The following is a 21,805-nucleotide window of genomic DNA, read 5'->3' on the forward strand; positions in this document are numbered from 1 at the left end:
TCAAGTATTCATCTTGGAGATTGAGTAGGTTGTACTCTTTTTCCCTCAGCGAGTTTTCTTGTGTTTCTCGCATGAGGTTTTAACGAGGCAATCTGTGCAACATACCAACGTATCATATGCGTTCTTTCTCCATGTGTTTTTCCCATTGGGTTTTTTCGGAGTTTTTGAGGCATATGGTATGCGGGTATCAGCCCAAGGGGGAGTGTTGGGGAACCGATCGTTGGGGTGGGAGGGCCACCGAAGCGTGCGTCCCCCTCCACCCCCTGAGGAATCGTTCCCCTACTAACGTTAAGTTTTGAGCCTTATCCCTTTGACCCAGTTGGGCCATCTAGTTTATATAAAAGAGAAGAGATTACCCCTTGTACGTACTGTTAAGATCAGAAATTAATAAAGAGCTCATGTTTCTCTCTACTCCCTGGTGTTCATCTACTTTACTGTACTTCGTGATTGTGTGTGTGATCGACTCCTTCGACTACGATCTTGGTGTGCAACCTCGGGACCGGCCAGCCGGCAGGAGTTGCATGACAAAAAGAACCTAGGCCGCCACAAGCAAAGCCACTTGATTCATCCCTTTCGTCTCTGCCGGTCTCTTCGTCTTCCTGAGCCAATTCAGCATGGGGACGGATGAACATTTGCTGAGTTAAAAGAAAAACAGAACAACAATTCGGTTTTATTGATCCTTCACATGAAGTACAATAGATCGATACAATAAAAGCGAACAAAGACAACGAAGATTCTCGATAAAACTAAAAAGTTTCATCATAATAATTTGAAGTCAACTTCTCTAAATTCATCCTTCACATCTTGATATTTCTCCACGACCGAGCGATGAAATTGCATAATGTAATGCTTGCACAAGTTGGACTAACATCGTAGGTTTTGAAATGCCACATTAAACATTCTTTCAAAAGATGCTATGTTAGTGAGTCGACAAGAAAAAAGACCAAACGTGGAAAAAAAACTTTCAATAGTTTTTTATGAGATTTGTGTATGGTTTGTCGGACATATAAACTAAAGGTCACATAGTGACCGTATAGTTATCTACTCTATGGAGTTAGTGATCACATGGCTTGTGCTTTTGCTCTTCTTTCTTGTTCGTTCCGCGATGGAACAGTTGTTTGACAACTTGCCATGGAGGTGTGTTTTCTGACCACGGTGCATTCAATGATTGCAAGGTTCACGTCCACCCCTGATGTGTGACTCGTCAAAATCCAGTCTACTCATGCTTTGGTTCTTTACATTTTATTATCATCACAAAAATGAGACAAGGTCAAGATATGACCCAAGTTGCTAGGCATGTTGACTTCCAAGAAATCTGATGATGCCATTCATTTTTAGTTGGAATTTTTGTATTGATGTTCACTTCATTTTCAAAGATCTTCACTCTAAAAAATTACTGCTACCCAAGTAAACTAACCCACTACTTGTCAAATCCACAACTCCTGTGCATCATCGAAAAATGCCGTGACAAATACGGAGTTTCCTTTGACTCGCGTAACACAGGGTGTTCTGATTAAGGAATCATCCATATCATCCCACATGTAGGTTATTTTTTCCATAGACCGACAAAACTTACAAGTACAGAGACCACCCTAAATTATTCAAGGATCAACCCAGCCGAACAAGCCAGCCAACCGCCCGGCACTCCATTGATCCGTAAGTTACCAACTCTGACAAAAAAACCTGAACTAAAACCAGTGGTTCAGAACCACCACAAAAGTCCAACGTTCACCGACGACGTCCGTCACCACCCCCACATGTCACCCATCTAAAGTTCTAACCACATATATACGCGCCGGCCGGCCGGATTTACTCGTCCAAGACTCAACCCCTGCAACAACTGCATGCATGCACGCGCCCAATCCTGCAACAACCTTTATCCCTTATCTCGGCCACCTAATTCGCTTATCCAGAACCAACAAACCCAAGAACTCCGGTGATAAGAAAAACAAACCCCGAGATCGAGGAAGAAGAAGAACGGCTCGACGTCACGTCACCGGCTGACGGCGGCTCCTCTCGGGACAAACGAGCCCGGCGCCTGGCGGCTCCTGCTGACAGCTCCCAGGTGGTGTGCGTCCTCTTTTACCGGATTTGATCCCCACCTACTGCAGCACCACCAACCCGGCAGCGGCAGCTGCAGCGCTGCAGTTGATACACTTGTCTCTTTCCCATCATTCGCTCCCGCGCGCACATGCCCCTGCCCTGCCTGCTTCCCCCTAATAATCGCACATTTCCCATCAGCCATCAAAGGAAGGCATCAACGGATCGATCATCAACCCACTGTGTGCACTGGCACCGTGGCACGTCCTCACCCCTCGGAGTGCAGCCAGCTGATGACCCACATGTCATCAGGGTATGTACCCAAAGGGAGCCCGGAGCAGTTTCAGCTGGAGCGTGACAGCCATAAAACAGTACTTCTAAATCCTAGTACTACAACAAATACGCCCTTCCAGGGGAAGAAGAACGATGTGCATTGGTTGCCATTTCCCGGAGTGTCGATCCAGACGTCTTCGTCGTCGTCCCTCGTCGAGCTGTTTACCGGCTAGCTGGTGGTTTCGTTTCCAGGGCGATAATAATTCCAAAACATCTACGGTCCGCTCGTGGGAGCAGCCATACCAGATCCATTTAACAAATCCCAGCACGTACGGGAGCCGATTGGACTATTTCCTTGCCCACATGGCTCCAGCCTCCAGGGCCTTTTCATATAGCAACCCGCGAGGATCAAGGATCCAAAGTGCGGCTACTACCGGTAGTGGATCTGGTCGAACGATGCTTTGGGGTAACATTTGGCAACCCGAGAAGGCGTCTTTTTGTGGCAGAACGAGTCACCGGTCAAACAACGCTACTCACGCTACACTGACAGACTGACAGATTGGTGGTGTGGTTCTGTGTGCCTGTCCCAGTGACCCAAAGAGAAGCCGCTTTCGGAGAGACATGCGAGAGGGGATCAATATTCAATCAGAAGTGGCAAGCAGAGCAGCTAGTGAAGCGTTCGATCCCGCTGGACTGGATCCAATGCTCGGATGGCAGAGGCGGCCCTGGCAAAACGAAGAGAAATTACTACAGCGAGCCAAGGCGTTGCCGATGACAAGTAAATTCGCCAGTTGGATTGGACGGGGGGACAGGATGAAGCAAAGAAACGAAAATGAAAATCTGGACTGCAGATCACGCTGGATTCGAGTAGAGAACCCAGAGAGATACGATACGACTCGATCCATCCAGATCGAGCCCCCGAGAAAGACTAATTTAATTATGGCGACGCATCACTCACAGATTTTTTTGACATGTACACGCACCATCCATTACCAGCGAAAAATATGGCCACGGGGAGGCGCAAGCAGCAGGATCGGCGGCAAGCTTCCGGTCTCCCCTGCCGCCCGTGCGTGTGGCTCCGGCTTTCGGCCGCACCGGACACGGACAAGAACGACGACAAACAAAGAAGAACAGATTGAGATGAGGGTGGCGAGGAATGGTTTTACTAGCTAGTAGTAGGAGCAAGCAAACAAAAGGAATGAATGACCACTCTGTCTATCTGCACAAGAGCCGGCCGCCGCCGGCCGATCCATCACTTGTCTCAAAACTGCTTCTGGTTCCGTTGTCGACGATGAGGACGAGAACACCCCGATCAAATCCGGCCCCATTATTTTCGCAACGCCGCGCCTCCGTCCACTAATCCGTCTTCCCTCCTCTGTCGACGCCACCAGATGAAAAGACGAATTCAGAAACAGTTAATACTACTTGTAGTTTGCAAATTAACGTAATACTACTCCGGTAATGGATTGCCGACAGGGGGAAACAGAGAGAGATCCGAACCTGAACCTGTTGTATGATGATGAGCGGGTCGGGCGTGCAGGGCGGCGGGGCCTCGAAGAAGGAGAGCGGGAAGTGCTTGAAGACGACGCCGACGTCGAAGTAGATGACGCCCGAGGACGGCACGTCGACGCTGATGCTCCGGACGTCGAACCAGAGGAAGAGGTCCTTGGCGGCCACCCCGGAGAGCGCGGCGATCCGGCCGTAGGTGATCTCCCCGGCAACCGTCGCGTTGTACCGCAGCCCGACCTCGGACCGCGCCGTGCAGGGCGCCTCCAGCGCCGCCTCGAACTTCCCCGTGGCCTCGTCGTGCCGGAACGCCGAGATCCCCGTCGGCAGCAGGCCCCGCGGCAGCCCGTGCGTCTGCAGCACCTCGTGCGCCGCCTCCGCCGCCGCCGTCGGCCCCGCCTTCTCCGCCGCCGCCTCGCCGCAACCCGCCGCCACCGCCAAAACAATCATCACCCACGAGGCCATGGCCATTCCGGCAGCAGCAGAAGAGGGGATGGAGTGGAGGGAGAGATGGAGAGGAAGGACGAGAGCGGAGGAGGAAGAGAAGGGGGGAGAAGAGGAAGAAAGAACCGAAGGGGGCAATAATTGAGGAGGGTGAATAGAAGCAGAGAACGGAACGCGGAGGGGGGAGGACTGGATGGGGATGGGGTGGTGGTGGGGCCGACCTGGCTGTGACCGGCAAAGCCGTTTGTTTAATCCAGCGTCCGCCGTTAATTGCATCCCTCCCCTCCCCGGCCCGCGTTTTAATTATGGTTTTGCACGTAACAGCACGCGCCTGAGCTGGGTTTGATGCTGGGGGGTTTTGTTTGGTTTGTGGGTGCCGCGATCTTCGCCGCGTGTTTCCTGCCTGCCCCGTTTTTACTTACTTGGCTGTGTGTGCGACTGTGCGTGGCTGTTCCTTCCGCTTAATGCACGTTGGTACTTGGTGCCCGACTGTTTTGAGGAGCAGCAGCGGCAGTATATGGGCTGTGTCTGAGCTGGTACAGATGTATACAGCGGCGGGCACGTAAAAGATGGTTGGATTATTGTCAGGTAGAGACAATGCTGGCGCGCGTGCATGACAGGTGTGATCAGTGAGATTAAGATCAGTTTAATGTGGTTTGCCGACGCGGTGACGGCCTTTGCACAGCGAGGTTGCGAAGACGGAGCATGAATCCCTTGGTTGAGAACGATTTTGCTCGGCAAGTTTAAGGAATGGAATCCTTTCCAGCAGAAAAATGGCCATGAATGCAGCCCAGGACTGTTATGGCAATGGGAGGTCGTGACGCGGGCGCAGCACGCACAGGGATTTGGCACTGCTCGCGCTCGGTCAGTCAAAATAAGACGAGGAGCGCGTTGGCGCTGCTGCCATGCCATGCAACTGCAAGGCCCCGTAGTACGGCTGTACGACGTTGCATAGTCCTACATACAGGGAAACCCGATCCTGGTGAATTAGCAGGCGCGCGGCCCAGAAATTCCGCGACGGTACCACCGAACCGATCGAGGAAATGACTGGTACCGACTACAACACTTGCAAACTTGCAATGTAGGCAGAAACGGTCCGGTAAATGAACTAATGTACGGAGTATTACGCAATTTCCGCTTGGAGAATGCATGCGTTTTTATTCTTTTCTAGGAGATGGAGTGACTGCGTTGTGTGCATTTGGTTTTTTTAGGCGGCGGCCTCCATCTTATCTCCCATCCTACAGCACATGTGCGCCCGTTCTGTTCATTCTGACATACCGTGTGCGTGCGTGCGTACGTACGTACCTCACCAACGATAAATTGTCGTCCAACTCAAACCAAATGCATGCATGCCCGGGGGTCCATTATGGGATGAAAGAAACTACACGGCACACAGAGTAGACCAGTGGTAATATCTACACACTCTCTCACTCTCTCTCTCCTTTCGTTCCATGAAATCTACAACCCCTCCTCGTCCACATCAAATGCGAAAAGAAAATGCAGTTTAACTGAAAAAACACTAGCTACGACAATACAACGATGTGATACATTTGAAGTGCATTGTCACATACTCCTAGGAGTAGTACATGTCACTGAGACATGGCTCCAGCCGGCCTGGCGTTTTGCAAAGTTCCGACCGATCGGCAGGCCCCTGATGGCCACACGCTGTCGGGGGATCGCCATGATACCGGCAGGGATCCGTCCGAGCGAAAAACGTAGTACCACTCCTCGTAGCATACGGGATTCACACGCCACCGGATCGATCGGCTGGCAAAAGTATCTGGGATCTGCTGGGCTGCTGGCCATGGTGGCCGTACGTACGTACAGAGCCTATATATGTGTACATTGCATACGCTTCAAAGTAGAAAGAACGCCTCGGAAATCAAAAGGAGATATCTAGGTGTCTTTAATTCTAGCTTGTTTGGTACTCGCTCCCTGCTGATGGCTGCTGCCTTTCTCTTCACCTAGTAGTACTCGCTAGCTAACTCTGCATGCATGGAGGGCGTGAATGATTTTTGGAGAAAGGAGGAATGATTGTGCGAGCGACCTAAGCCGCTCCTTCAGTAACCCCCTCACTGACTGGCCCCATCATGCACAACACGTACAACCTGGATGCCCCTGTAGCTCGTGCAGGAAATCAATCATGTAAAAAAGAAAAGGGAAAAAATTTAACAGCCTGATCTTTTTTTAGGATCACCACTCACCAGCGCACAAATAACAAATTTCAGCTACTTTGTGCTTAATTAGTGGCCATCGAGTATTCGGAGGATATATCGATCGATCGATGGAGTGAACGACTTGGCCGGTCAGGCAGGCATCATGCAGGTACGTACGGCTCGGTTGGTAAAGAGCCACCAAACCGTGACGCCCAAGGACGACGGGACGTACGCCCGGAGTGTTCTCGGTTCTCCGCCAGCAATGATCCTGTCGCGTCCCACAAACACACGTACAGCGGACACTTATAGAATGGCTCAAGTTAATGATGCATGCCCCTGGCGATCCATGGCCTACGCTTCCTGCATGCACGGATCGACCGGCGATTTGGATCGCCCGCTCCGGCCGGACGGCAGATAGGGTCACTTTTCTTTTTCTTTCGGGAAAGATAATCACGGTCACTTTCCGTCAAAAATATAAAATAATCACGGTCACTTGGGTCCAGATATGGTCATGTCTCACCTGCCGATTTTTCCTTAAAAAATCACCCGATCTTTTTTTTTTCCTTGCAGCGAAGGCGATCTTTATTAAGCCGATTCGATGGTACAACAAAATCTAAAATCTAGGGATCTTCAGTCCCACATACACTATCCAAACCCCGAATCTTACATTTCCTATAGCAAATCAAGATGGATCGACGATTAGGATCGCGGCCGGCCGGCCGCGTCCCGCGCTCCGGCACATCATCAGGGTGACAGGGTCACTTTTTTTTCTCTCGGGAAATATCCGCAACCGTCAATGAATGTAAAGTCTATTGGGGATTTTCAGTCCCATATACACCATCCAAAGGCTGAATCTTATACTCCGTACTACTGTTTTTTTTTCCGGATATATCTTATACTGTGTTGCTTAGCTAATTTCACGTGCTACGGAATTTACCTCCCGATGTCAATGCACGGATCGTCCAATCGAGCGTCATCAGAAGTCTAATGTTTTTAGAAACACCAAGTTAACTCGTATACGAATACAAAACATCCCTACCATTGCACGCACGTATTCACAATGCGACTAGCTACTGTAGACTGAAGATGCAGAAATTCAGTTATATCACGCTGTCGGCACCTCGTCTACCAACGGATTTTAATCTCGCTTAGCATCGAATTTAGTTTTATTCTCTATCCATAGGTATACTTATCCGACTAACAACGTACTCCCTCGTATCCATAAAAGTGTCGCCCACTTAATACAAAAATTGTACTTAGTATAAATTGGACGACATTTTTTATGGATACGAGGGAGTAGCTTATGCATCTTAGAGCCTTGATTTTGTTTTTTTTTGTTTTTTTGAACAACGATCTGACTTTATTTCATAAAAGAAAGTACACTAGATTGATACAATTGAGGAAAACAAAAGTAACAAAAAATCTTCGAAAGAAAAATGATTGCTTCGGAAAATCGAAATGGCTTTATTTTGTCTTTTTTAATGGGAATCTTTATTTTGTCGATCTTCGTCCAAATGATTGCTTCGGAAAATCGAAAGTTTCGGCCTACGGAGTATGATTCAGCAGAAAAATGTACTAGTAGCAGATTTTGGGCCAACTTTCGGCCTAGAACAGGTTTATTTTACATACGGCCTTGATAGACGGGCCTTTGAAATTCGGTCGTCAGCACATGGGCCTCAACGAGCTTTTTACTAGCTTGGACGTTGAACGAGTGAGCACTTTTCTAGCCCAGGCATGAGTGGAGCCACCTTTAAATGTATGGAAGCGACAACTGTGTGATACGAGGCAATACGAACACACGCAAGCTGGGTCAAATATAAGATTTAATGAGACAAGACACAAAGCAAGGCCAGAGATATCAGTCACAGGGCGCTAGACGCAAGCCATGACAAAATGACGGTAAAAAACTTTCACCGACGATATCAAGATGGCAAACACATAACTGTGGAAATGAATCAGATTATGGAGTTCGAATCAAATGTAACTACGTTCTACCGTAATACTCCTCCGTCTCATGTCAAGTGACTTTCTATTATATGTATCTATACGTTTTTAGACATAACTAGTACAATGTCCGTGCGTTGCCACGGTCTCTTAAACACATACACGTAAAAATTCATATTTATGGAAATGACAACAACAGAACTTTTTGAAATGAACAGAACAAATGAGTGATAATCAAAGCGTCATTTACTTCCTAATTCAAGTCAAGTGTGGCATGTGCGATGTCTGCACGGACGGTGTCATGACCCCCATTTGTATTTAATTAAAAGTTCTTATTGTATTTAATTAAAGGCTCTTACAGATCTAACATTGGAACACATGAACAACAAATGACACAATTGAAAGAAACCATTCTAGGTTCTAGCCCAAAACAAATACTTTGTTCGTCCATGATACTGATACTGGTATCAAAATCCTTTCTACTAATTGTGTAGTAACGTATGAACCTGAAATAGGTTGAAAAAAATAAAAACATCGTCTCATTGTTAATGTGCTGTCTTGAGCTGTGTTTTGTAATCTTCTATTGTTTGGACCCGTGAAACAACTGAAGCTACTTACTCTTCTATTGTTTGGACATGTGAAATAACTGAAGCTATTATTTGTTAACTCAAGTGAAGACATTGCAATCTGCATTATCCGCTATCCGCTGAACAAAAAAATTTCTCAATCCGCGACGGCCATGTTGCATTCGTAGCTCACAGAAAACATAGATTGGATTAGAAAAGGTCAGAAGTGAAGTTCTTGAATTGCTTGATTGTCATTTCCTTATCTGGTTGAACATAAATCTGAACCAAACCACACATGAAAAATTTCGAATTCAATCAACACAACGGATATCTTACACCATCTTCGCTATGCTTAATCAACTGAGCTCAATAGGGAAGCCAATAAATACCCAAATCTAGTACAGCACATGAATCTTGCAACACCTGTGTGTATGTATGTATATGATATATGCATAAAAAATCCTAGTAAAATTTTGCAATTTTTTTCCAGCTAATCCCCTCGTGGAGGAGGATGAGGGACATCATGGTGGCCACATTGATCATCCTCTTCACCATGATAAACAGGGCGGATTCCATGCAAGCCCTTTCACGCGTTCTCACAAACACCTTCCGCCCACAGCTGCAGGACTGGGGATGGTGGTAGGACGAGGCACAGGCAGAGAGTAGGGAGACCTGAGGAGGAAGAGATGAAAAATCTGCAATAAGATGATGCATATGCCTAGTAGCCGAAGCTGGAAAACAACACCAGAGGCTCATCCCCAATCCGTTTCCCTGCTTCGGCTGCAACTTCACGGCCACCGCAGTATTGGCCTTGTCCACCCTCCTTCACCAGCCAAGGTCCTACAGGATCCACCAATGGCGGACAGGGGCAGAACTCGACGACGACCCTCCAACCTCCAAGGAACCAACCCCTTTTCATCGCTCCACCGTTGGCCTCATCTTCCTCCGCGTGATCGCGTAAGCCGCCGGTCGCCGCCAGCCTCGTCTGCTCCATGTCGCCCTCCGCACGACCCTGCCGCCATCCTCATCTCCTCCGTGAGGCCCGCCAAACCACCCCGCCGCCGGTCTCGTCTCCTCCGCATGGCCCTCCGCCCTTCCTCTGCGCCAGGTTAGCGCCACCCGCTCTGGAAATCGAGGCCGCCATCCCTTTTTAGATAGATCGTGTTTTCCTTTTTTCCTAGCGTGAGTACGTGACGCAGGTGGATTTTCTTTCGACGCGGACAACGGACAAAGCGAAACAGACGACGACGAAGGAAGCTTTACTCCCTTTATTAGTTGGGTAGAATACATCAATATTTGAGCAAATTTGAGTCACTTAATATGAGACGGAAAGAGTATCTTTCCGGTTTAGGTATATACACCCTGGCGTGGACATATATGCCTCTGCCCGCTTGAGGAGGATCGCACGTGGGGCTGCACCGCCAGACTTTCCGCATGTGCGATCGATCTATCTGAGAGGAGTTTCTAGTGAGATTGGGATAGGTCTTACGTAGGTGGACTGAAGTAATGACACACGTAGCACTAGACCTCGACGTACGTACATATATCCAGCAAAAGAACAAGGAACCTATATATAGCTCGATGTATCCCCAAGATGAAAAGCTGACGGCATTGCTCTCTCTCAACATGTCGATGGCGCCTACATAGCCAAAGGCCGGAGACCACGGACACCACGAGTCCATGACTGCACCGCGCACCGTTCTACTCCTGCCCATATATACTTTACGTACGTGCGTCCAAAACCAGCTGCGCCACGCTCACAACACGTTACTGGTGGACCGACGCGTGATAACGGGCCCTTGCGCTCCGTGCAGAGATATATCCCATCCATGCACCGCAGCGGGGGACTGCGGGCATGCAGGCGCGTGCGCGCGTGACGAAACAGAAGTCGCCTTCTCGGCTGACTGCAATTCCTGAATAGCTGTCTTCATTCCTGGCTATCTGCCGCCGCGTATATATGCGCGCGGGGTGGCACGCACACAGGAGCGCTAGTCAGGACGACGACGGACGCCTTCGTTCGACGTCCGGTGAGCCTTCTGCTTACTTCCAGAGAGATAATGGCTGGCCGTGCTGCCGTCCCGGAGGCGTCGGAGAGCGGCGGCGGAAGATCGAGGAGGAGGAGGAGGCCGCTGGGGTGGAAGTGCATGCCCTTCATCATAGGTGCGCGGTTTCGATCACAAGAGAAAAAGGGGGATTCCGCTTTAAATTTCCTTCCCGTTTCTCCGTATCCCAACCTGTTGCTTTGGCTTGTTTTCTTTTGTTCGCAGTGCAAGAGGATTCTTGGATTTTGCTATAGCTGTGTGTGTGATCTTCGTGTTCGGGTGCCGCTTGTTCGTTCGTTTCGTCCTCCGTGATCCGTCGATGCATCAGGAACAGTTCAAGCTATGACGAGCTAGCACAGCATCGCGTTTCAGTTTTATGCAGGGGATGTTCTTTTTTAGATGATCCCAGGGGATGTTCTTTAATGTTTGGTAGAGGGAAACGCTAAGGATTTGTAGCTCGGGATCGGGGCAATAGGTTGATGTTAGGGGAGAGAAGACTAGTAGGTCAACTCAATTGGATTTTTTTTTGTAAAGGACAGCATTAATTATTTTTTTGGTTCTCTTTTTGAGAGAGAGACCGGAATGGTACTATAGCAGAAATGTTTGTCACTGATGCATCATCAGGTCAAGCCCGATCTCGTAAGCATGTGCAGTCCCACACGGCCCAACATCGCCACAATCAGCACAAGCCTTGGGCTGTGCTTATATCAGTAGTAACACCATTGAGTTTATTATTTATGGAAGCCACTATTAAATCTATGGAACAGACAAGAGAGCGTGTCGTCCTCCAAGCGTTGTACAGTACACAGTTTAGAAGGTGTTTATTTTGTTGTTGTTATTTTTCTACGTTTTAATTAAACAAAATAGGAATCGGCCGGCTAACATCGTACCAGAACGCCTTTCAGCATCACCGAAGGGAGGGATCGGAACCACGTTCGCTTTGTTTGGAGGGATGTGCTTCTTCTTACTGGCCCTTGAGAAAAAAAAAGATAGATTTGAACAGAACGTCCAAATCGTTGGTCGTTATTAGCGTGGCGTTTCTTCTGGTGAGATCTTCAAAATTAGATTCTGTTTTTTTTTTTTTTTTTTTTTTTTGCGGGGAGATTCCCTGGGGACCGTCGATTTTGGCTACCTTGTACATGCATTACTCAAATTGCACGGTATGTAGCAAGCCAACACAATGCATGCCAAATTCATAAGGTGGGACAAAGACAACATTTATGTTGGCACAATCATGAGACAACGACAATACAAAACAAAAAAAAAAGCAAAAAAAGGACATTTAAGGCAGTACATTTATTTATGATACAACGACAATGCAAACACGTAAGGCATGACAAATGCACAACAATACAGTTATGTGATATAAGGCAAAAACAAATACGCAAGATTGGGTCAAATATAGCATATAAAGCAGTACAAATATGGGAGAAACAATACAAAGGTTTCAATAAAGGCAATACACATAGCAGCTAAGACACCACAACTCCGAGACACATGGCTTGAGCTGTGGCCGCACCAAGTCCGTGCGCGACACAAGCAGATAGAGGTTCCCGCAGTGATCTCTCTGAGAGGGGTTTCCTCATTTTAGGAGATCAGAAAATCTACTGTCGATGCCTCTAGCGAGAGTGTGATAGGTGAACTCGAGAGTGCATAGCTGACCTGGCATCGACGTACATATCCCGCAGAACAAAGCACCTAGCTCGATTGTATCCCCAAGATCAGAAAAGCTGACGGCATTGCTCTCTCAACGTCAGTGGCCATCTAGCCAAAGGCCGGAGGAAGGAGACCACAGCCACAATGACTTCACCGCCCCCGCCGCTCTACTGACTACTCAGCATCCAGTCCTCGGGTTAAGTTTGCAACCTCAAAGACACAAACCAGCCGCGCCACGCACGTTACAAGCGGTTCGACGCGTGGCGGCCCGTCCCCTTGTGCTCTCCTGCTCACGCGTCCCGCGTGACGGCTGGGCCATGTTATATATCGGCCCCATGCTCCGCATCCGGAGCCGCGGGCAGGGCCAGCAGGCAGGCGCGTGCGTGACGGAACCGAAGTCAGTCGCCTTCTCGGCTGCCTGTGCTGTGTGCTCTGCTCTGGCCTTTCTTTCTGCCTGCCTGCCGACTCACCGCTCACGGGAGCTATAGTCACTCGGACGACCCACGACGACCGACGTCTCTTCCTTGGTGACTCTTGTTTTACTTCCGGAGAGATGGCTGACGCTGGTGCTGGGACTGATGCTGATGCCGGGGCTGCTGTTCCGGAGGTGTTGGAGAGCGGCGGCAGGAGGAGGAGGAGGCCGCGGGGGTGGAAGTGCATGCCCTTCATCATAGGTACGTACGGCGTTCCTTCCCGTCCCTCCATCCCCCAACCTGCTTTGGTTTTGTGTTTTCTCGTGTGTGTTTTTTTCTCTCTCTCTCTGGGAGATGATGCATGGATTTTACTAGCTCTATAACCAGGACGCGTGGATTTTACTAGCTCTACAACAGTATTCTAGCTCTACAACCTTGGCTCTCAGGGCCGCTCGTTCATTCCGTCTTCCCTTTTTTTTTTGAGAGGATTTCGTCTTCCGTTGATGCACCGGGAACAGTTCAGCTCAAGATATGGCGAGCAAAAGCATTGCGTTGAAATTACGGGGGATGTTTGGGATAGAGAAACAAAAGATAGATTTGTAGCTCGGGGTAGGGGCGACCGGGGATGAGGTTGATGTTTTTTTAGATGAGAGGTTTGTTAAGTGAGAGAAGACTAGTGAGTGAAACCAATTGGACTTTTTCTTAGGTAGCGGCATGTTTTTGTAGAGAGAGACCGGAATTGGATTCTAGCAGATTTTTTTCTGCAACTACTTGGTAGAAATGACTATGCAAAGGGTGGCATAGTAACAAACGAACATTTATGAGCATAAATCTTCAATATTTTCTCTATGACATGTATACAAACGATGACGTTAATCATCGAAAGAAAAACTGAAACGGATCGCCTGGTGTACGTCTCCTGCCGTGGTGGTGACCATCACGTGAGTCCAGCCACCACCACCGCAGCAGAGGAGCTGCGTCCAAGAAGCAAGAAAGATGATTTTAGTTCGGTTGGGTTTTATCATGCACCGTTGCATACAGCAGTAACCTTTAATTGCAACTTTGTGCATCTCTTTTTTTTTCCACACGAATCAACACAAACTAACCCCATATAGAGTACAGAAATGAGTGTCTGCGATTTTCTGTCCATGCAGGAACTGAGACATGTGAGAAGGTTGGGTCAATTGGTGTGGCAGCAAATCTGACGGTCTATCTTGTGACACGTTTCAACATTGGGCAGCTACAGGCAACGAACATCACCAATATTTTCTATGGTACGCTTAACTTCTCGCCGTTGCTAGGCGCTTTCATCTCCGACGCCTACTTGGGAAGGTTCAGAACCCTGGCCTATGGATCATTCGCTAGCCTCCTGGTATGTCCATGCACGACCAGTGTTCCTCTCTCAGTTTCATTTCACCTGCTCGTTGACAGAAAAATAAATGTAAGATCAATTGTCGTTGTCAAAGTCAGGCATCAAAAATTGAATAGAATAACCAGCAATGCTGATTAATAGATGAAATTTGCCTGTGCAGGAACCACAGATAATGATCAACACTTCAATTTGTTTATTTACCCCAACAAACTCTGATGTCTCAGCAAATGATATTTTTACTGGTTTAAGCTGTTCTAAGGATTCTACTGGTAGTACCACTGCATCCTGCTATCCGGCTGCATCCTGCTGCTACACACTACTGCTTCATGTTGCTTCAAGTACAAAAGCACATGAAAGACACAATGCACTTTAGTTAGCTCGAGATGCATATTCTAGTAGACTGCACTTGCTTGACGGATACAACTTTACACAAGCTAAAAAGACGTGAACGCAACTGCACTAAGTTTCTCACAATATGCTGGCGACCATCAGCAACTGATAAATTGGGTACTGTTCAGAGTCTAATCTGTGTATATATTTGCTTTAAAAACAGGGGATGCTGGGATTGACCTTATCTGCATCACTTCCAGCTCTCAAAGTATCAAGCTGCAATCAAACAACCCAATTGGGTGAACACTGCAATAGTCCATCAACACTCCAGCTGAGTGTGTTATACCTTTCTCTAGGGTTTCTAATCATCGGTGGTGGAGCGATACGGCCATGCAGCTTGCCCTTTGGAGTAGACCAATTCGACATGACTGATGAAAAAAGCCGAAAGGGCCTGAACAGCTATTATAACTGGTACTATGGCACAACTAGTGCCGCCTTGGTGTTCTCCATGACTATTATCATCTACATCCAGACTAAAATAAGCTGGCCAATAGGATTTGGCATACCAACATTCTTTATGTTGATGGCAATTATCATCTTATTTATGGGTACCAGACTTTATGTCCATGTACCACCAGAGGGAAGCATCTTCACTGGAATTGCCCATGTTTTAGTGGCATCATTTAAAAAGAGAAGACTCAAGATTCCATGTCCTGGCGATACAAATCAACAAGAGCTACTGCTCTACAACCCTCCCACAAGGGGCAACCGCATTTTCAGATTGCCACTTACCTCCCAGTTCAGGTAAAATAAAGAACTAGACACTGTTATTGTCACAGTACATACACAAAATTGCCATTTGATGCGATCCCATTCTCAAAAGGATCATGTTTCCCAAGCAAAAACAATTTCCCGTAGTTAATCCAATTTTTTTGTTTAACATTTGTTCATTACATAACCAGTTGAACGACTCATACAGCTAGGTGTTAAAATCTCCTAAGAGTATTGTGTACGCTTAACAACACCGGCATATAACTATTTACCAAGTAGCTGCACCCATGCACTTGCTACCAACATGCAGATTTTTTTTGACGAAAAGGCAGCAGCGCTGCTTTTCATTAATTAAGACGAAAGAACAATTTAACATGCAGAAATTCATCTGGCCAATTCTGCAGATAAAGTGAGTAGAATGTCCTGCATGCCTGAATGCAGTTAAATAGGAACATTAAGAAGATGCTGGCCATGTCAAACAATAATAACAATAATTTCAAATAATTATATGCTACATGCTATGCATATAAACTTTTAATTGGTACTCATTCTCAGGTTTCTGAACAAAGGCACAATTGTAAGGGAAGGTGACATAAATAGTGACGGTTCTGCAAGAAACCCATGGGAGCTTTGCAGTATCCAGCAGATAGAGGAGGTCAAGTGTTTGATAAGAATTGTGCCTATTTGTATTTCTGGCATCATGTGCTTCGTTGCATTGGCTCAACAATACACCTATATAATCTTGCAAATATTAACAATGGACTGTCACCTTGGGCCACACTTTGAAATTCCTGCAGCCTCTGTAATAACCATATCCTTCATCGCCCTGACTGTATTCATGCCCATTTATGACCGAATTTTAGTACCTATGGCTAGAAGATTCACCGGAGTGGAAAGTGGGATCACACTTCTTCAGAGACAGGGTATAGGGTTGGTGATTTCTCCCATTTCAATGGTGGTAGCAGGGCTTGTTGAATGTAAAAGAAGGAACTCAGCTTTGTCTAATGGAGGAAAATCACCTCTGTCAGTCTTTTGGCTTGCCCCCCAATTGGTTTTAATGGGTATTGCTGAGGCCTTCAATGCAGTTGGACAAATAGAATTTTACAATAAGCAGTTTCCAGAGCACATGCTAACCCTAGCAGGATCCCTATTTTTCGTTACTTTAGCTGGAGCGAACTACTTGAGTACTGCTTTGGCAAGCATCACAGGAAAGGTGACTAGCAGAGATGGTCACACAAGCTGGTTGACAGACAACATTAATCTCGGCAAACTCGACTATTACTTCTATTTCATTGCCCTCATGGGAGTACTGAACCTTTTCTACTTCCTTATATGCTCGCACTACTATCAATATAAATCCATGTCACTCTATGCTGAAGAGTCCATCGAAGAGGCAGATAAAGAGATTGAGATCAACACAGATGTACGTAACAAGTAAGTCTCGTAAGGGAATTTGTCCTGCAGAGAGTATATTACTTTGGACATATTCAAGAGGTCTTCATGTTTTGTAACATGTCAGACCAACTTTCTTGTTATCTTAAGATCTTTTGAATGTGACATAGTTTAGCCAGGGCAGATTAAGATTATCCCAAAGAGCATCAATAAAGAGATAAAAGCTGCCTTGTATTCGAATTAAATGAATTCGAGTTTCCGGAACTTAATGAATTCAGCCGTATTTTTTCAGAACTTAATTGACTCTGTAGTATTTCTGCAGCAAGTACGCAAAGGCCGTCCTTTCTAAGTTGCTAGTGACAACATTTCATGTGTACACCAGTTATTTTTATTTTTGAAATGCATGCACATAATGTTTAGATTAACTACCAAGTTAAATAAGCTTTCAATAATAATGTCAGGCGAGTTCATACGGTATGGTTATCAGGTGATCCTTCATATACTTGAGCGAACTTTCAAAAGCAGTTCGAAAATATAAAAAAATCCACAATTTATCTAGCTTGGTTTTGACATATTTACTTTGAATAGGATGTAAAGGATATGCACAATTGCACATTCCAAGAAGTATAATAGAAATCACTAGCAATGTTGACCTACCGTGGAAAGTCGTGGAACAATAACTGGACCACCACGAACTTTTCCAAGAGCATAACTTATCTTCAACGACCGTCCTAGCATTACCTGTATAATTAACAAAAAAAAAATCTCCAAGTTATTTGTTTGATCATTTTATGAATAGTTAATAGAAATTTGTAAGGTGACTCTCTCCAGATAGCACCTTTCCATCCATAGCATCCTTGGCGCACTTAGCTTCATAATCATTTGAGAACTGAACAAAACCAAAGCCTCTTGACCTTCCAGAGTTTTTGTCGTACATTATTCTCACTGCAACAAGAAATAGTCTCCATAAAACTTCACTAATAAGATTTGTCTAGCAAATGTAAAAACATATATTTAAGCATTATGTTTTGGGGGGTGGATAGAATAAATGATACTACAGTCCATTGTGGCCACACAATCTTATACCAGGCAAAAATTGATATCACCCAGTCAGTGGCTCCAGAGTATTATGTAGACATGCCATCACTCAGAGTAATCCCCTCTGTTAAAGAACTAACAACCACATGCCACATATGAACTTATGCTAAACAGAAATGATGGCCATACAGAAACCCATGTGCATGAACCAGTCTGCATGCAGGTGTGCACTGTGCAGTAATGTAAAGTTGAGAGGGCGGCTAGCTACCTACAACATAAAACTAATAGAGTACATGACTCCCACTTAGTATCAACACCTGAGAAGTATACAATCACCTTAAGGAAGAAAGACGGCCAACCGCTAGATTCATGAACAAACACCAAATTAAAAGTTCATACTTAAAATCAGCTGATACAGGGACTACCAAAAAATTGCAAGTTGCAGCAGAAATACTTGGATGCACTTAACCTGATCCATTGATGCAGATATAAGAAATATATATTATGAAATACTTCAAGCAAATCCTACCCGTATTTTTGTTCAGTTGTCTAAGGTGCTGATTTTTTGTCCCTCGAATTACATGATGAAGTGCACCCAATCGTATTGCTCAAGAATTATGTACTGAAAAGCGCACACAGTGACGGCAGCTTCTACAAAAATAGTATATACATTACTGTGAACTGTATGTTGTTGCTACAATTCAGCACATGCATGTATCCAGCACCAGTTGAAACAGGTCCGGATCAGGTCAATCGGAGGCTAGTACGATTGGGCTTCCAAGTTCTAACCAGATATATTCCAAGGCAAATGCTACAAAGGGGCATGAAAAAGATAAAGTAATGAAAAACGAAGGTGTACTTAACAAGTTCTCCAAGTGGGTCAGAATACCGTCTGAAAAACTCCAGTCACACGTCAAAAGGCTCCTGAAGTGACCGAGATGAATTTTTAGTAACGACGCGGTGACTCACGAGACTCAAGATCCAAATATCCAATGGCCGAGGGTCTGAGCCAATCTGCTAATGCGTATGAGCCTTTTGAAACCTGTGTTGATGCTTATCCATTTTTCACAATTTCTCACCCCTTCCCAGGGAAGGAACATTCTTCCATCCCGTGCTGGATGTCATGGCCTAGATAGAACTAAGCCCCAGAGTTTTCTTTGCAACCTGTTTTGTATGACAGGATCTGACAGATTCGGCAGCACTATATTTCCCAAGTGATGCATAACTGTTAGAAAGTAACACCACATGTCCATAATCAAATGATTCCATCGTAAGCACCTTCTGTGCAGCAATTTTAGTGAATTTTATATCATTATGCAAATGACCCCCTCCCATTAAGGCCTTCCAAGCATTTGGTCCCAATTTATTGTCAGTCAAGCTAGCCACTCCTGCTGCTTCATCCAAGCGGCCAGCTCTTGCCAACATATCTACGATGCATCCAATGTGCTCCTGATGTGGATTTATGCCTTTCTCATTAATCATTCTTCTAAAGATGACTAACCCATCATCCACCAGTCCAGAATGGCTGCATGCTAGCAATGTGTTCAAGTATGTTACACTGTCTTGGTCCTCGCTAGATTTCTCCATCTCGCTAAAAAGTGTTATTGCTTCCTCTCCTTGGCCATTTATACCATAGGATAATATCATAGTATTCCATGAGACAGTGTCTCGAGAAATCATCTCGTCAAACACTTTTTGGGCTAAAGCCACATATCCACACTTGCCATAAACTGCCATGAGGGTATTAAGAACAGGTCTGTGCAGATACAAACCTGACTTATAGCTATACCCATGAAGTTGAACAGATAGGTCAAACTTAGCAATCACATAGCAGGCAAGCAATAAGGTGACTAATGTTACAGAATCAATCACAAACAGACCTTCATGCCTCATCTTAGCAAAGAGATGCAACCCTTCTAGCGCATTTCCATTTTCTACACAACCTGCCACCATTGCAGTCCATGACACCAAACTCTTATCCCTTGTGCCAACAAACAACTTTCTTGCAGAACTTAAATCCTCACATTTGGAATACATTGTGATTAAGGAATTAACAGCAGGAAGCTCTCTACTGAATCCACGGATTACAATCTGGTTATGAACCAACTTTCCTCTCCTTTTATCACCCATAAGTGCACAGGCTTGCACCAAACAAACCATAGCTACCCTGTCAGGCACTATGCCATTTAACCTCATCTTAACAAACATATGTATAACTTCACCAGCATGCCCTTTCTCGAGAAGGGAACCCATCATCATCGTCCAACTAACAACATTGCTAACTGGAATCTTCCTGAAAATCACTTTTCCAGTCTCAAGACTAGCAAAACTCAGGTACATGCCCAGTATTGAGTTTGTCACCGATACATCCAGATCAAGCCCGATCTTGACCGTGTAAGCATGTGCAGTCCCACACAGTCCAACATCACCACAACCAGCACATGCTTGAGCTGTGCTTATCATAGTAACAACATTATGAATTGGCCCAAACGATCGAAGAGACCTTTTAAACACCAACAACGCCTCCTCGAACAAACCATTGTGCACTAAACCGGAGATCATTGAATTCCAGGTAACTATACCTGGATCCCTCATTTCACTAAACAAAGCCAACGCCTTAATGGGGCAACCACATTTCGCATATGAATCAAGCAATGCAGTTCGAACAAAAGGATTGGAATCCAACCGACTCTTGACAGCCCACCCATGGATGCACTCAGTGAGCACGGAGTCACCTAGCCCAGCCGCTGCAAGCGATGCACCAACCAAGGTGAAAGAATTTGGGCACACCCTTGCCCTCATCATACCGACAAACAGCCCAACGGCCTCATCAAAGGACCCGCTCCTCGCGTTTCGGTAGATTGCCGACGAGCACGCGACCACGTCCCTAACAGGCATTCTCTCAAACAGTTCGTGAGGCTGGATGGAATGGGAACGCCCATGGCCTCGGAGCCATTTCGTCGAACACCTAGCGTGCGCATCATCTGAACCGCCCATCACCCACCACTCGAGAGGTTACATTGCTACCGACTAAATGAAGCAAGCTTGGAGCGAAAATGGTTGTAGTCTGTGCGTTGTTGTTTACCTTCGGTGACGGTGCCGAACGAGGAGAAGGCGTCCATCAGCGACCGCTCGTCTGCGGACCACGACAGCCCTGAAGATGCTCGCAAATAATCGATACAAACTTTGATGAGAGCCATTAAATAGTTGGCGGAATAAGCAGTCGGGGGCAGGAGAGGAGAGCAGGGTGGTACCGGCAACGAAGAGCTTGGGGTTGGAGGGCGGCGCCGGCGAGGGAGGATGGGAAGGGGGCGACTCGTCTGGTGGTGGGGTGGCAGCGGAGATAGAGCGGCGCAGGTGGTGGTGGAGAGGTGCGAGGCGCAAGCGGGAGAGCAGCGCCGGAGGGGCCATGCCGGCGGCGGCGGTAAACGGCTGGCAAACTGAGCCGCGAGTACGTGAGGAATCCTACAAGAGACTGCACATGGAGCCGGACGCCGGGAGGTCCGGGCGGTTCCCCGGTTGGGTTTAATTTGCTACAGCACAGTATTCAAGTGACATTAATGTTGTTCGATTTTGTTAAAAAAAAAGGAAAACTGATGTTGGTTTTATTTTTATTTATAAATACTAAATTATGATTGTAGTTTTATTTATTTTATAGATAATGTAACAATACATTCTTGGCTGGTAACTCGGTATAAAAAAAAGGAGGCTGCTAGTGGGCGGCCGTTGGCTCGTTAAGCCCAGCCAGCCAACGGCCGGATTAGAAAATTTGCGTATTGCCATAATTGCTTTGTATCTCAATATAGAAATATTCTAAACGGACGACTACCAAACCTCCACGATCCCATGCTGCCAGGCTGTC

At 46.4% G+C, this 21,805-nt stretch overlaps 3 protein-coding genes across 5 annotated transcripts; 1 reads left to right on the forward strand and 2 right to left on the reverse strand.

Annotated features, from left to right (window-relative positions):
* Positions 1–3,198: 3,198 nt before the first annotated feature.
* Positions 3,199–4,410, reverse strand: LOC100834391. Of its 2 annotated transcripts, none has more exons than XM_010234424.3 (2): positions 3,820–4,410; positions 3,199–3,688 (listed from the first exon to the last, which is right to left on the reverse strand). In XM_010234424.3, exons 1-2 carry the CDS (start codon positions 4,288–4,290, stop codon positions 3,641–3,643), a joined length of 519 nt encoding a protein of 172 aa, XP_010232726.1. In that variant the 5' UTR covers positions 4,291–4,410; the 3' UTR covers positions 3,199–3,640. The 2 variants fall into 2 exon arrangements, with proteins under 2 accessions (XP_010232726.1, XP_003564900.1); XM_003564852.4 differs by having other exon boundaries at positions 3,814–4,401.
* Positions 4,411–12,967: 8,557 nt separating this feature from the next.
* Positions 12,968–17,199, forward strand: LOC104582926 (protein NRT1/ PTR FAMILY 2.12). The gene is made up of 4 exons (XM_010234425.3): positions 12,968–13,301; positions 14,195–14,412; positions 14,966–15,546; positions 16,069–17,199. The coding sequence occupies exons 1-4, from the start codon at positions 13,181–13,183 to the stop codon at positions 16,949–16,951; spliced, it is 1,803 nt and encodes a 600-aa protein (XP_010232727.1). The 5' UTR covers positions 12,968–13,180; the 3' UTR covers positions 16,952–17,199.
* On the reverse strand, positions 13,844–21,498 carry LOC100841323 (glycine-rich RNA-binding protein 4, mitochondrial). Of its 2 annotated transcripts, none has more exons than XM_003567343.4 (5): positions 21,198–21,486; positions 21,029–21,097; positions 17,744–17,850; positions 17,563–17,646; positions 13,844–14,457 (listed from the first exon to the last, which is right to left on the reverse strand). In XM_003567343.4, the coding sequence occupies exons 1-5, from the start codon at positions 21,352–21,354 to the stop codon at positions 14,449–14,451; spliced, it is 426 nt and encodes a 141-aa protein (XP_003567391.1). In that variant the 5' UTR covers positions 21,355–21,486; the 3' UTR covers positions 13,844–14,448. The 2 variants fall into 2 exon arrangements, 1 of the variants encoding a protein (XP_003567391.1); XR_002963721.1 differs by lacking the exon at positions 13,844–14,457 and adding an exon at positions 18,833–20,927 and having other exon boundaries at positions 17,612–17,646; positions 21,198–21,498.
* Between the last annotated feature and the right edge of the window lie 307 nt (positions 21,499–21,805).

The sequence above is a fragment of the Brachypodium distachyon genome, chromosome 2, assembly GCF_000005505.3.
Source record: "Brachypodium distachyon strain Bd21 chromosome 2, Brachypodium_distachyon_v3.0, whole genome shotgun sequence".
Taxonomy (NCBI): Eukaryota; Viridiplantae; Streptophyta; class Magnoliopsida; order Poales; family Poaceae; genus Brachypodium; species Brachypodium distachyon.